Source organism: Capricornis sumatraensis, chromosome 9 (genome assembly GCF_032405125.1).
Source record: "Capricornis sumatraensis isolate serow.1 chromosome 9, serow.2, whole genome shotgun sequence".
NCBI classification, from domain to species: Eukaryota; Metazoa; Chordata; class Mammalia; order Artiodactyla; family Bovidae; genus Capricornis; species Capricornis sumatraensis.
In genome coordinates, this window is record NC_091077.1 from 80,200,821 (window position 1) to 80,217,379 (window position 16,559).

Consider the following 16,559-nt stretch of genomic DNA (forward strand, 5'->3'; position numbering starts at 1 on the left):
ATGTATAATTTTTTTAGATAAAAATATTCTAAAGTAACGTGGCAAAATATTAACATCAGGTGAATGTCTAATAGTAAAGAAATGGTTGTATAAATTATTGCTTTTACATACTATCAGATATTTTTTTAGCCATTAGAAAGAGTGAGTTGTATCTAGGTCAGTTTATATGGAGGGAATTCCAGGAGTTATTACTTAGCAGAGAAAACAAGATGCAGGAAAGTTAGTATAAAGCCGCTCCATTTTTATGAAACAGTGTATGTGTGAGTATATATGTGTATGACATACTTGTGTATGACCATATTATCATGAAAAAAATGAGAAGGGATTCCTCCTAGGCTGTTACCATGGCTTGGGAGTGAGGTGATTAGGAAAGGAGAAGAGGGAGGGGAAGGGGGAGTCAGGCAGAATCGGAAACGGATGAGACAGTGTACTCTCAGCATGGATGGTGATTTGATGCCTTTGTTCATTTACTCAGATGGGCATATATACATACATACATGCATATTTTTAAAGATGTGTAGAACCACTTAAGTAAAGAGTGGGAGTTGACCTAAGAGGAATTTACTGAATTTGACTGGGAAGGCTCTGGAAGAAGAAATGGACTTAGCATGGAGCCAACCAGACAAGGATTCCTTTTCGAGGAAAGGAATACTCAGTGATGTGTTCTCTTGTTAGTGGGTTTAAACAAATAATGCAATTGATTGCTTTTCTGTTTTTCTCTCTTTCTTGTTTATTAAAGTAACTGACCATAATTTTAATAAGTTCTTGATAATAGTATGTTTAGAGTCCTCATTATGAGGAGATGATATAAAATACCAGTAGTTAAAGTAATAGTATTTTATGAAATGTAGACTTTTGACAGGGAAACCTTAGATCTCTTTTTTTTTTTCATCTTGGGGAAGAATAATGAATGAGTATTTATTTTGGTCAGGTCAGGGCCTGAATACAGATAGTTCAAGATTATATATAATTATTTTTTAAATTTTTGTTTTTTTTCTTTCAGTGTGCGGGATGACAGAATTCGAGTAGAAAGGATGAAGAATGTGTATTTTGAATACAGCCATGCTTTCCAAGAGGTTACAGAATTTTATGCAAAAGATGTAGTCGACATTAAAGGTAAATGTTTTATACATGTTAGTCATATGTCCGCAAATGTAACTGAGTTGAGATTTAGATAAAGGTGCAAATTTGACTTAAAGGCTAGTGAAAGCTAGGTAGTTATTGATAAACAACTGGAAGAAGCAGAGGAAAGCGTTCACTGTTCTTACACTTATCAGAGGTGTAACTGCAGTTGCTTTTTGTAGTTATGACCATTTTAATAATGTGATATTTTTGACGTATTCATGGAGTGTAACAAGTTAATTATTTGTCATCTTCCTTCTTCCTTCCCTCAAAAGGTGGCCATGATTTTCCTTGCAGTTTTATAAAATGTGTGGATAAATCTCCTAAGGAAGGCTAGCACTTCTAAAAATTAATGCCCAGAATTAAAATATCAGAACATTATTGACAAGGTCTTAGTAGGTTGACTCCATTATTTGTCTAGTTCACGCTTCCTCAGCCAAGTATCTGATTTGGTCTGCACCCCTCATTCTTGCCAGTCCAGCTTCTGTTAAGATCCGTTTTTATCCTGTTGCAAAGCTTTCACCCTTGGACCAACCTCCTCAGCTCCCTCTTAGGCATCAGTGTCTTATTGGCATTTTTCCCCCATCCTTTTTAATCTCATGGTATCTTGGCCAGTGCCAAGGAATCATCAAATTATGCTCAGCTAAAGACAAGACTAAGTCATGAAACTATCATAAGCCATTCTTGGCATCCAATTCACCTAGAATCACATAGGACAGAAAATCCAGTTTGCTGGCACAGCACCGTTTCTTTTAGCGGGAGGAGTCCTCTCTGTCTTTGCAGCAGTCCATAGAGCCACTGGGTGCTGAACTTCCCGGCATCCTCTAGTGACAACTCAGCTGCAAAGAAAGCAGGTGGATGCAGGATCTGCCCTACAGGAAACCTCAGCTCTTACTGGAATTTCTCCAGAGGACATACCAAGTTCAAAGAGTCAGTGTACTGAAGGAAGGCCAAAATTCTAGAATCAGGTAATTCCTCTCCTAGTCTGGATGCAATTTCCTGATTTCAGGTCATTTCCGCCATATGCAATGCTACCTCATAACACATTGGCATTTCATCTTTATCAGGTTTCCTGGGGAACAGAGCTGGGCAGTCAAAAGATGAAATTCTCAGTAGAAGAGAAAAGACTTAATTCTTCATTTATACCTTGTTTTTACAAAAAGTTATGTTGAAAGTAATATATTTTATATTACAGATTTGTAGAGAGTATTTTATAATTTTTTCTAAAGGTATTAAATACCTACTGCAAAAAATAAAGATTAAAACATAGTTGTGTAGAAGGTAAAAAAAAGTCCCTCCTTTCAAATTCTTAAGAATTTTTTGATGTACAGGTCTACACATGAACATGCATAATTCCTTATTTTTATTAAATATGACTTTGATTTATTATTTCAACTAATTTTCATTGACTGCCTATTAAAAGCATTGTTCATACTTTAAGAAATTAGACCAAAATTCCTGCCCTTCTGGAGTTTTTTAGTCTAGTGGAAGGAGGTGTACAATAAAATAGTGTTTGAAGGTGATGAGTTCTTTAGAGAAAGGCAGGGAAGGTCTTCGCTGGTAGCTTAGTGGTAAAGGACCCACCTGCCAGTGCAGGTCCTACGAGTTTGATCCCTGGTCTGGGAAGATCCCACACGCCGCAGAGCAACTAAGCCCCTGCACCGCAACTGCTGAACCTGTGCTCTAGAATCTGGGAGCCGCAACTTCTAAGCCCATGTGCCTCAACCCTGGTGCTCGTACTCAGCAACAAGAGAAGCCGTTGCAGTTGAGAAGCCTGTGCCTCACAACGAGTAGCCCCTGCTTGCAGCAACTAGAGAAAGAGCCCACACAGCAGCAAAGACCCAGCACAGCCAAAAATAAATGAACAAGCAGATTTTAAAAAGAAGAAAGACAGGGAAGAGGTGAATTTTTAAATGTAGTGGTGAAGGAAAACCACACTGAGAAAATGGCAATTGAATGAAGATGGAACAAAGATTAGAGGGGTTAAGGGGGAAAACCACATGGATGAGTGAAGAAACAGTTTTTCAGGCAGAAACAATGCTAAGTACAGCATATCTAAGTGCCTGGTGTGTTTAAAGAATGTCAGGGAGCCTGGGCGCTGGTACAGAGTAACTAAGGAAGAGACTATTAGGAGGTAAGCTCAGAGATAAAAGGAGATGGGAGAGCAGGTTTTTAGGGACTTTTAGATCCTTATGAGCTTGAGCCACATCTCTCAGCGAGTTGAGAGATGTTGCAGGATTTGAAAGCAAAGTAATCTAATGATATGATGTATGTTTTAAAAAGGATTCCTCTGCCTGTTCTGTTAAGAATATCCTGTAGGGCACAGGGATAAAGGTGGGAGACCAGATGGAAAGCTAATGAGAAAGTCCTTCCCAGTAGTAGGTGCATACCAATCTAGAGGTACTGAAATTAATCTATTAATAATACCTTATTGATGTTCAGTTAGGTTTTCTGTAGTTTTTTACTTCTCTGAAAGATTTTTAAACTCACTTCCTTGTATACACATCTTTAGCAAGCATTTTGGAGTACTTTTGGGTCAAAGCAGATGAGCGTTTTACACTTTGAAAATACTTGCTCCCTTGCTTTTGAAAGAAGGTTCATCCACCATGAGAAAATTGCCCTTTCTCATACTCTAGGTATTTATAATCTTCTGTATTTTTTCAAAGGATAAGTTTAGGAGTTAAGTGTCTAAATGATTATTTCAATAATTATAAACAAAATTTTATTTCACTTAATGTTTGTTTTAAAAAATGATGAATAATAATTTTAGTGAAGGTATCTATTCTGTTTTTTAGATTCTCAAAGTTTTTCTGACATCATTAACTTGGAGAAGCCTGTGATTTGCTCTTTGGCTGCCATAATAAGATACCTCAAAGAGTTTAACTTAGAAAAGGTGCTTTCCATACCCAAGTAAGTGGTTTCTGAAAATTTTTAAGAAGGGTGGGGTTATATTAAAAAACATTTCTTAAATTGAATTTGGTAAGTACTATACTCAGTTATCTGCTCTCGATGGAATACTGTATTCTGCGGCAAGAGTGACCTGTGTGGTATTGTTGCTGAGGAGTATTAAAAATGTTAGTTGACATAAAAAATTAATAGAAGGCTTAAGAATTGGGTCAGTTTGTATTCATGGTTGCTATTGAATATATTTTAGTGTTGAGTACAGAACTGTGCTTTATATTAAAGCACAGTTAATTCACAAGTAGTATTAAGAAGGGGTATTTAAGAGCGTTCATAAAACTTTATCACCTTTCTTATTCTTGATTTCAGTCCTTATTTCACAGACCATAAAGTTGAAGATAAAGAGGACAGCCACTAACATAGACAGCTTTTTAAAAGAGTGATTAACTTTGTAGAGTTGAGAGATTTAAAAGCTGGCAATTGACCTTCTAAGAAAGTGCTAGCTTAAAAGCTAGTGGGGAAAAAAAAGGGTAACAGAGTAATTTTCTTGCCTTTCCGTATTCTACCTTTACTGGCCTCTTACCTTTGGCTCTGTGAAGAATTATCCTGTATCATATTGATCCTGGGTAAGTAAGCTGCTTCCTCTTCTGCAGAGATGGAGTGGACAGATAGGAGCTGTCTCAGCTTGCAATGCAGGAGACCGGGTTCGATCCCTGGGTCGGGAAGATCCCCTGGAGAAGGAAGTGGCACCCCTCTCCAGTACTCTTGCCTGGAAAATCCCATGGACGGAGGAGCCTGGTAGGCTACAGTCCACGGGGTCACAAAGAGTCGGACACGACTGAGTGACGACACACACCAAGACTGGGAAGTCCTTGTCTTTGTCTATTTTAACCCCACCCCTAAAGCAATGCACTTCTGAGACTTCTACCCAGTGTCCCAAGTATTTTGAGGTATTTCTATTCTCATTTGGAGAAGGCAGTGGCAACCCACTCCAGTACTCTTGCCTGGAAAATCCCATGGACTGAGGAGCCTGGGGTAGGCTGCAGTCCATGGGGTCGTGAAGAGTTGGACATGACTGAGTGACTTCACTTTCACTTTCATGCATTGGAGAAGGAAATGGCAACCCACTCCAGCGTGCTTGCCTGGAGAATCCCAGGGACGGGGGAGCCCATGGGGTCGCACAGAGTCGGACACGACTGAAGTGACTTAGCAGCAGCAGCAGCCATTCTCATTAGTCAGAGAACAAACTATAGCAAGCCATATGTGAACCCTGGTCCTGTTCATCCTACTGTTTCTTGTGATTGCATGTGACGTGCTCCACAGTTTCGGCATCAGGGCTTGGCCAAAGCCTTGAGCGCACCCTTCTGCATCTCTCTTGTGTGCATCTCTGGCATTCTGTCTCACAGGTTCAGCTTCCCTTGGTCTCTCCAAGAAGCTAGTCCTAGTGTTTATCTCTTTTTTTCTTCTCTCAGGCACCACAGTTCTATGCTGCCTGATGTTCAACTGCCTGAAAAACAATTTAAAATACACACAAACACACAAATATATACATATGTGTATGTGTATATATATGTGTGTGTGTGTGCATAGGTAATGTGTCCAGTTTTCTAATTGTGGCTAAAGAACAATGTTCATGCATTTAATCTTTTTATGAATAAAAGCAGGTGAGGTTCCATGATTAAATACCACACAAAAGCAACAGAAGAGGGAGATGTATAAAGTAGCAGCAGCTTTCCTGAACAGTGTCTATGTCCTGAAACTTACGGAAAACAAATTGTCACTTAAAAACTAGCAAAGAAAACTGGGAAAAGAACCAAATTGAAAATCCCATTTAAAATTATAATAGAAAAGAATGGGGAACAGGATAATATCCTTATAGAAAATAAATGCATACCAGAAAGACATGCTCACAGATGAAATAAAAACTATAACCTACTACTTCAAAATGAGCTAAACGACGTTAAGGAAATGATGCTAAATGTGAAAGAACAAAGGAGAATAGATAAGAAATAGGAAGGCTTTGAAATGAGATGATAAGATTTAAGAATGAACTGTATGTACAGAAAAGATCAATTTAGGAATAAAGAGTAAACTGGAAGGAACACAAAGAATATAAATATAACACTGATATTAAAAACAGATTAACATGGCAAGCCAGATGAGACATTTATCCTTAGAAAACCTTACATCAGGCTTGACTCTTGACTGGCATCTGGGACTTGCATTTGGGGCTGATCTCCGGCATTCTCTGATAAGAATGACTCCCTGTGCCTAAACCATTTCTGCAGGTAGTATGGTTTATATTGGACAACTACCTACTTTCTGAGAGCTGTAATTTTGGCACCTGCTCAGGAACAGGTGCCTTTTTAAAAACAGCCCCCCATTGAAAAATCCTGGGTGCTGAGTCTCAAGTGAGCTTCTCTGGTAAACATTTCAGACATATTGCCACAATTCACTCTGGGGTAGTTAAGTGCATCCTGGGTATTTCTGCCAGGGAGGACTCTTGGAAGCTTGCCCTTGGTTTCCTCCAGGCTTTGCCTTGTGTACCTTTTTGCTTTTCTGATTTTGCTTTGTATCCTTTCACTGCAATGAATCATAGCTTATGACTGTATGCTGAGTACTGTGTATTCTCTTAGTGAATCCTTGGGGATCTCTTAGTCATCTTTCTTATTATTCTCTTCTCTAATATGCTTACTGGCAGCATTTAGGAATGCAAAGATATTCATTTTAATTGCAAATAAATTAGAAGTGAATTTACAATAAAACTGAATTTTTGTAATATGATATAATTTCTAATTTATAAGTTAATCAAAAGTTAGACTAATAGTGAATGTATGAACTCTGAAAACTGTATAGAGAATTATTTTATACTATGGATTTCATATGTAAGATGGTGTGTATGGTAGGGTTTTTTTTTTCTGTTTTCATTTTCAAATAATATTAACAGTATTTAAATATAATCTTTTTAAGGGATTGATCTTTCACATAAGGTCTGCACCTTTGCTGCTTTGTCTGAATCAGAAAGATTGGTTTTCATTTTTTTAAAAGTTGAAATGGGAGTGATGTGGAATCCTAAACTTCTTTGGCAATTTTTAGCAGGAATGTTTTTCTCCCGTTATAAAACAGCATGCTATGTATTATTGTTGTCTGAAGTATTACTGAAGTATTTTCCCATGTTACTTGGAAGATTTCTGTTGAAGTTCACACAGCGTGAATGCTAGCCAGGCCTTGTTTATAAGGTTTATTTCAAAGCATGTCAAATTTGGTTTCTTCCAAAAGGATAAATAATTTAGAGTTGCTTAATCAGTGATCATTCCTGTCAAAGTCCTAGGGAATGCTGGCAGACACAACCCTGAGTTCAAAAATATATATATATATATAATTCCTATTGAAAATAGGCAGCGCCAGAGGACATTTCCTTTGCATCTGTAAGGAGAGCCGCAGCTCCAGAGTACTTTATCACCCAGACGTGGTAAACGTGAAAGCAGAGTGGGTTCTTTCAGGTGTTTGGTGGTTATTGTGCCGTAGGAATCTCTTTAACTTAATATTCCTGGTGGCCGATCTCTTATTAAGATCAGTGCAGATGTCAGTGCTGCCGGACTGTGGGTTCCTGATGCCAGCTAAGCATCCTTCAGTGTCTGAGAATGATTAACACTTTATTGACGGGGGCATTTTTGTCGAAACTCACGCCTGTGGCATTAATACATCTCTGGTCAATAATATGTTAAGGAACTCAAGTGTTCATTAATCACCCCTAGGACATAGTTTAAACCTGTCCGGAGAGGGGGAAGTAAATGACTTTATTTAAACCTATGAGACCTGGTTGGATACCAACTCAGAGGCCAGGCTAGCAGTACTTGCAACTATTTTTCACCATGAAGGAGTATGGACATCTGTCAGATGTATAGCAAATCACTGCCCAATTGTTTCTTCCTAAAAATAATGTTTTACATTTTATTATTGTCTCTGGATGTTTCACATATATTTCTGGGCTTTATGACTCAAAGGAAAACAAAGAAACCCAAACTGGCCTCCCCATCGAAAGATGACAGACCTTTGCTGAGCATCTGCTTTCTGCTAGGCTCTGCAGGTGCTGCAAAATGTGTAAGGCATAAATAACCCATGCCTCCATGGAGCTTAGATCTATTAATAAGGATCACCGCAGAACATAAATTTCCATAATGCAAGGCAGATTAACAGTTACAAGGAGAGACTGGCCGCACATATCTGCTGTCAGTGTTGGAGTTGCTTCCCTCTGAAAATCTTTAACAAGTCATCTTTTGGAAGCTAGGTAAACCTGTCACAGGTGCATTACACTGCTGAAGGACAATGTTCAGTCACTACGTAGTGTTCCTAATATGCAGCAAGTTACTTCTTTTTCAGGGCTCTGGGTCTTAGTTGTGGGAGTCATCTAGAAGTCAAGGCATCTCTCAGTGAACACTGGCTCCTTGGCCATGATTCTAGGCTCTAGACTCCTAGATGAAGGCTTGCTTCCATCACTGGCTTGGGAAACTGGGTTTTATTTCTATCTTATTAGGGCCATGGTGAGTGGGATTGGTTTTATGATGCAAACATTCATGCTTTCCCTCCAAATAGCTTAGTGACCTGCTGTTATTTTCCTTGCTTTGAAAAATGAGCCATCAAGTCTATAAGTGTGTGGATAGAAATGTCAAATGACTGACTTATAAAGGCCATTAATTATTGAATTAGTAATGCATTGATTAATATATTTTTTAACATGAAAGACTAACAAGGATGCAGTTTGAATTGTGCATGTATTTAGTAATCACACTGAACTCAATACTCAAGCTTATTTGAAATTTACGGAACTTTTAATCTAGTTTGGGGTACTTAGAGGGGCATAAGCAAAATGTGAATTCTTTGAACTTAAATAATTTCTACTTTTTCAGTTTAGACTCTACTAAAACATTAGCCACATGAATGTGTGGTCTTGATTATAGAATAAATAACATTTGCATGTATCAGAATGTTTATTAAAAGTTTTTAAAGTGTTTATCAAGATGATCTCATGCCAAAGAACAGGGAGGACATTTTAAAGCACCTTGACATATTTTTCTAGCAAATTGCATAGCTTTTCCTGAAGAGACCCCCCACTTGCTTTCCCAAATCTAAAAGACTATGCTTGATTTTATTACTGGAAATTGAAAAACTAAAAAGCTGTTAATACCATTACTTCCCTTCCTTGTTTTAGTTTTTGGTGTGAGAACGGCTGTCCTTTCACATCAGTTTACCTAAGAGCACCAGCACTGATGGAAGACAATCTTCTAATGAATATTCTTCTGGCTTTTTTTGGTTTGATTTCCTATCAGAGGGCTAAAACTTTTGTTGTAAAATTGGAATATTTTACATGTTTTCCATGTTAATATTTTCCAATGTTATTGGAATATTTCTAACGAGTGAATGTGTTTTTCTGTTTATGCACTTGCCTTATGGCTTTTATTTCATTCCTTTACAGGAATTTTAAACAGTTGTCAGGTGAAATGGAATTTATGACAATTAATGGAACAACATTAAGGAACCTGGAAATCCTTCAGAATCAGGTCAGGCAAACATAAGGGCTATTTGATTCAAAATGGTTTTGAAAAGAAATTTGGGATGAAGCAGCAGTCTGTTCTTAGTAGCACAGGTGAAACAGTATTATTTTTAGTTGGTTGGCCTGCCTCACATCTCTTGGTATTTGTACTGCTTACTTTCTTATTTGGGGATTACATTGGGAGCTTTAGAGCATGCTTTTTAATGATTGAAGCAATATGGCCATCCTGATAATTTCTATTTTAAATATTTCTTTGGAAAGGTATCATCTTTAGAAATTAATATACAGTGGATTTTTTTTTGATCTGCTTGGTTATGTTTTTCTATGTATGTTTGTTTTCTACATAACTTTTTGTTAAAGTGTCCATAGCCTTACTTAATTGTCCAGTGTATAAAACAAGTTTCTCTGATACTCCATTTAACTGTAAGATACATAATATGTCATTTCACAAACTTTCATCATTGCTTACTTGTCCTTTATTGATGAATGTGAAGGATAATGAAGATATTAAAATTATTGCTTTCATTCATAAATTATCACGTGAAAGAGTGAGCTACTATATTGTAAAAATAATGTTATTATAACATAAAGTCACAAAAATATAAGGTAGTACCGAGTCATTTGAGTAAGTAGTGAAAGAGCTGAACCATCTGCTGTGAATCACTGCTATTGTTGTGAATTAAAGCAAATACTGAATTCAGTGTCCTGACTCTTGGATTTGTATATTACTGTCTGATTTCTCTCATTCAGCTTTCTCCCTCTGCCAGGGTGTCCTTAACGCACTGAAGTCAGCCTTCCTGTTATGCCTGAGCATTTTTATCATATCATTTTGTTATTTGGAATTTGAGCATCTTTCCCGCAGGTCTTTCTCTTCACCGCTATATACATCCCCAAGACAGGAAACAGTGGTAGGAGTAGAGCCCACAGTCAGAGCCTCCAGATGCAGCCCCAGCATTTCAAGATTTCCTTACTTCTTCCACATCCTTCCTGTTCGGGTCCTATCACAGTGGTGTCAGTTCCAAAATCAAAGTCCTAAGGCAAAAATCATCCATCATCAAAATAGCCTTTACAAATCCCTTTTTTTATTAGGACTCGGGCCTTTGTAGAAGTGGAAGCTGAGAATTAACATCTTCTGCTTGTCTTTGCACTTCAGCTTTCTCCTCCTTTGTCGTGGATCAGTGGAAAAGGGTCATGAGGAGAGGTCTAACTAGCAGAGAGAGCAAAGGTGTAACAGGCCTCCGGTCTCCCCCACCTGTCCCTCTTCTGCCTGAATGCGCTTCTCCAATGCTCCGTGCTCTTCCTGGGACCCTTCACTGTGGTCCCAGCAGTTGGGCTTCATAGGTCAGCTCTGCGTGCCCAGCTCGTCCTCAGGGAACCTTCCATGACCACTGTCGTTCCCGTGTGTGCTCTGCTTTAAACTCCTGAGGCCTGGAGAGGTTGTAGCACACCTTTTATAGTTGACTTCTGCCAGATGACATCGTGTACTCATTAGGAGTCTTTCCTCCCACACTTGGATATAAGTGCCCTGAGGGAGGGACCATGTCTTAATATACCTTTGCCAGTCATTCTGCTGAGCACATGGGAGGTGTTCTATAAGTACCTGTTTGTTGATATGAAGGAAAAGGAAAAAAGCAAAAAAAAAAAAAAAAATTCAGATGAAAATTACAACTCTGTTCCAAATAAAACAAACCTATTAATAGACATTTTGTATTACAGTAAACCTTGGTTAAAATTAAATACAATCTCTAGTTAATTGTAAATTTTTTCAATGGTTTAACTTTAAAGTAGCAAAACATAGATAAATTTTTGCTAAGGATTTAATAAAACAGGCTAAAATCAAACCCTCCAGGGTACAGTCCTAGAGTGCAGTGCACGTTCACTTCTTTCCTTAAGAGAGAGAGTATTGTCATGAGACTATCTGTCTTTAGAATGGCAACTCTTAGGTAGTGGGAGATACTGAATTGCCAAAGGAACATGAAATTATTTTCACTGTGCTTTCCTAAGGCAGGAAAGGATGCAGTTATATTTTTAAGGTGTTTAGGACAGATGTTTTAAAAGAGACTTCTCAGTAATTTATTGTTAGTTAAAAACTACACATAAACTATATCTTTCTTATGCAAAATGTCAATACTTCGTGTGTTTTTATGTGGATGTGTGGATGTGTGTGTGTGTGAAGTTGCTTCAGTTGTGTCCAACTCTTTGCAACCCTGTGGATCTTAGCCCATCAGCCTCCTCTGTCTATGGGATTCTCCAGGCAAGAATATGGGAGTAGGTTGCTATACCCTTTTCCAGAGGATCTTCCTGACCCAGGGATTGAACCTGTGTCTTTTATATCCCCTACATTGGCAGGCAGGTTCTTTACCACTAGTGCCACCTGGGAAACAGAATGTGTGTATATATGTGTGTGTATGTATATATATACGTACACACACATTCATTCATCTAATGTATGAACTCCTGTTTTGAGCATAAAAGCTAAGCATGTGTAACATTATAATTGGGGTATATGGAATAATTAGGGCACATGAACAACTGGCAATTTTGGTTCAAATACAATCAATGAGTTAATAAAACATGCTTTCTGGTCTTTTTTAGACTGATATGAAAACCAAAGGAAGTTTATTTTGGGTTTTAGACCACACTAAAACTTCATTTGGGAGACGCAAGTTAAAGAAGTGGGTGAGCCAGCCGCTCCTTAAGTTAAGGTAAAAGGAATTCTTTTTTGTGTTTCATCTGAAATTATATAAAATTATGAAATTAAAGGTACATCAGCCTCCTTAAAACCAAGGTCACCATGGTTTAGAAGAACACCATTTTCAAATGGGGAAGATGTCACTTTGTAGCTGGTGATAGACTGTCTAATATCATAAGGATTTTTTCCTTGTTCCCAAGAATGAGTCTTTGCAGTTGAAAGACATGGGATCTACCTGCGGAGAGTGAGGTAATCAGTTGGTTTGGGTCATCAGTAGCATAGGGTGTAGGGAGAGAGGGGCTGGGAAGATGGGGCACTGCCTTTTGTTGAGGGCTTTGCAGGCTGGGCTGAGGAGCTAGTAGCCAGAGGAAGTTAATCCAGTGGCTCTGCACACGGGAGTGATGGATCAGAGCTGGTGGGTGTAGGGGGATGGAGAAAGTAGTGACGGATAGGGGACAAGTTAGCACGTTCATGCAGAGGACCTGTGAACCTGAGCTGGAGAAGGAGCAGTAAGAATCTGAAAGAGGGCTTAGGTGTGAGATGTTTAAGAGAGTAGAATGAGTAAACTAGGAGAGCTTTCAGGAAAGGTAGGTGAGTCTAGTGCCTAAGCATAGTGGTCTCCAGGCTTGTCTGCACATTGAAGTCCTCTGGGAAGCTTCAGAATACTTACACCTGTGTCCTGCCCCCACATGTTGTGACTTATTAGTGGCCTAGGAGTTGGAATTTTTAAAAGCTCCCTAGATGATTCTGACATGCAGATAGATTTGAGAGCTGTGACCTGTGCCTCTCACTTAGTAGGAGTCCCAGGAATGTTGACTGAAATGACGAATGCTGTTATCTACTGTGCTTTTGCTCTGACCCAGTATTTAATATTCAAATCATCTTCTGAGGTAGATCCTTGAGATGAATAAAGAAATTCAGAGAGTTTCAATAACTTGCTCAATGTTTCACAACTGGGTGGAGCCTAAAGGTAAGATCAGCATTGACTCCATCCTGAACAGCTTCCCATATGGACTGAGCAGAGAGGGGCTGGTGCTGGTGCTATATGAGTGGGCTCTGTCAGCTGAGTCAGTCTCACTAAGGCCATAGCCCATCAGCCCTGGCATACCGCGTTCTCACTTTTGCAGTAGTACAATACCTTCTCACAGGGCCGCTGTAAGGAACAGAATAAGACAGTAATCCTAACTGCCATTTTTGAGCTCTTTATCATATAGCAAGCACTGTGCTAGGGGCTTTACATGCATCGTCTCTTTTAAACTGCCCAACAACCTCACTCATGGCTGCATTTTATGCTGGCTTAGTAAATAGCCATCTTTGGCAAAGGATAGCAGATGTTGTCACTGTTGGTCATAGGCTTTAAAATACTGTTTTGATGATGATAATTACTAAATCACTTCAGGTTTTAGTGGGTTTTTACGATTTCTTTTCTTGACCATAAAGACCTTCAGGTAGTGAAAACTGACTGGGTAGAGATGAAATTCTGAAAATGGAAGTCTCTGCTTTGGACCAGCATTTGTATGAGATAAAGATGCTTCATGGAACAAGAGCAGGCAGTCTGTGGACAGCAGTGTAAGAAGCATTGCCTTCTGGCTGAGCAGCCACACCGTTCTATTTTTTTTTTTTTTGATTGGTTGACATATTCAGCAGAAACAGACTTACTAGCAAACTTTTTCTGTAAATGAAAATTTTTGTTTCTGTTGTTAAACTTGTTTTGTATAAAGAGGATTAATTTGAGATGAATTCAGTAGACCATGTTGTATGTTCCTTGTGGGTTGATCATATTCTTTCTGGGATCCTCTCTTTCCAGAAAGGCTGAGAGAAAGCACTCCATGCATTGAGCTCCAGTGCTTTCAAGTACGAACATTAGACCATCCTAAAGCGTATATAGCTGAAAACAAGCACACAAAGCTTCTTCTTTTGCCCTTTTTATTTTAGGTCATAGTTTTAAAACTTTAAGCTGTCTAATCAATTAAAACTGACTTCAGAAGAATTCCAGTTAAATCTTAGTTGCGCTTGCAACCTATTCCAAATACCTAGAGAAAATCTTTAGCTGATTAGTCAGTTGTTCAGCTGAATAGTCGTTTTAATGCTAACATTCGGTGCCATGGTGATCATGTCAGTTGTTTATCCAGGCTAACATTCTGTCTCTGACATTGGCAACCAAAGGTTAGTTTAGAGCTTAGTTTTCTTCTATCGTGAGATCATAGAAAAATTACTGGTGACAAGGGAATTCAGCACGATGTAAGGTGGGTTTCCCTAAGTTTTTCAAGAGCCCGTTATTTGTCAGTCATCCATGAATTCTCTTAAATCCCTCTATATTTTTATAAATGTATATATTTTGTATTTTTAGTCTATTTGAATTCCCAGTGCAATCACAGTTCATAAATTCAGGACCAGGTGTTTCAAGTTTCAGAGGGTTTTCCACTCCCACTACTTCTTATTCTGCAAAATGACTTCTTTGGTGCAGGATTTTCTAGTGACTTTCTAGAAAGTATAAATGGCTTTGACCCTATTCTTACTGACTGATTCAAAGAATTCACTTGGGTTGTTGAGATCAGATTTTACTATATTGAAACCACATTGGCCCATATAAATAGGTTATGCTTCTTATGTGTTATGACTTATGCTTTTTATCAGTTCTCTGATTTAGGCAGGAAGCTTCTTCAGTGTAGGTCTCTGGTTTCTTATAAATGAATGTCATGTTGGTAAGCCATTGTTCCTAAGACCTTTTAAAATTAAATAAATTATATTGAATTCAGTTTTTCAAGGTCCAGTCTTTGAATTTTTTCTGTTTCTTTTCATTGATAAGTTGTGTCAATCTTATATATATATACCATATGTACCTTATTGGTTTTGTCCACAAATCCGAAAATGCAAATTCTGCTTGTAAATCCAGTAATGATTGGGCAGGTAGGAGCAGGGGAAAGAAAACTTTGAGAAGTGTGGCATGAGTCTCTAAAATGATATTTTAGGCAAAAGATTAGTTTCCAAGGCAGATCTGGTCATCATAGAAGTAGTATTAAAGATTCAGTAAAAACTTATTCTGTATTTTGAAATATTAACAAAAGTAAGTTCTGAGCTTTTTCCATAAGTACTTCTTTTTCTGTTATTGTTTAGTCACTAAGTTGTGTCTGACTCTTCTGCAATCCCATGGACTGTAACCCACCAGGCTCCTCCCTCCATGGGATTTTTCAGGCAAGAGTACTAGAGTGGGTTGCCATTTTCTTCTCCAGGGGATCTTCTTGACCCAGTGTTCAAACCTGCATCTCCTGCTTGGCAGGTGGATTCTTTACCACTGAGCCACCAGGGAAGCCCACCTCTTTTTTGTTCCTGCAGCTTATTTGTTGTTGTTACCTGTGGTTCTCTTCCAGGGCATCTTCTCACTTTCAGCGCTAATTAGGGTCTTACCTGTGGCCGTGGCACCTCCTGTAGCTTCATGTGCTGATGGCTTTGTCACCATCCTCTCCCCCAGTTCCAGACCCACACATCCGCTAGCACGTTTCTGCCTCAGGAAACGTTCCACATGAGTTGCAAAAGAAATTGGAAATAAGACCATTTCCTTCAGTGACAGAGTGATCTCTTGGAAATGCAGCTCTCGTGTGTGTGTGTGTGTGTGTGTGTGTGTGTGTGTGTGCATGCCCATACAGGTATGCATACACACTTATAGAACAGCAGATTATTGACCACAAAGGGAACCTGAGAAATCAGTTTCTCCACTCTTAGTGGAGGAATTATTTTGACCAGTGATGAAAATAGTCTCTCTGTAAGAAGTAGTATTATATCATCTTGCCTTTTTGTAAAATCACTTTTTATGAAAGACACTCAGATGAAAGCCTTTTTGTAAAGACTTTGTTTATCAAGAAGGCTAAGTATCTCCACCTGTCTGCTCTTGCCCTTCTCTGTTTCTGGCTGCACTACCCAAAGATGATTAAAAAAGAAATGTGTATCTGATTATGTTTTGCTTTCCACTATTTACAGTCCTTACAACACACTGAGGTGTAATTTATTTCTGGACCTTTGTACAGTCTGTTCCCTTTTTCTAAAATGGAAACTACTCATTTTTGTTTCCCTCCTAATTTCCTGGCTGCTTCTTCAAAGTTTCCTTTGCTCTCTGTTCATCTCTGTATTTTTTTAAATTTGTTTTTTAAAGATTTTTCTCTCTTTTTTTTTTTGATATGGACCATTTCCAAAGTCTTTATTAAATTTGTTGCAATATTGTTTCTGTTTTACATTTTGGCCCCTTTTGGCTGTGAGGCATGTGGGATTCCAGCTCCCTGACCAGGGATCGAA

The 16,559-nt window shown here is 38.5% G+C and overlaps 1 protein-coding gene across 1 annotated transcript in view; it reads left to right on the forward strand.

Annotated features, from left to right (window-relative positions):
- Positions 1-16,559, forward strand: part of MSH3 (mutS homolog 3) — a 191,455-nt gene that overhangs the window by 46,839 nt on the left and 128,057 nt on the right. The window contains exons 9-12 of the mRNA XM_068980294.1: positions 1,004-1,116; positions 3,918-4,032; positions 9,500-9,584; positions 12,173-12,282. Of these exons, the coding sequence (XP_068836395.1) occupies positions 1,004-1,116; positions 3,918-4,032; positions 9,500-9,584; positions 12,173-12,282 (423 nt within the window). The remainder of the gene's footprint in view (positions 1-1,003; positions 1,117-3,917; positions 4,033-9,499; positions 9,585-12,172; positions 12,283-16,559) is intronic.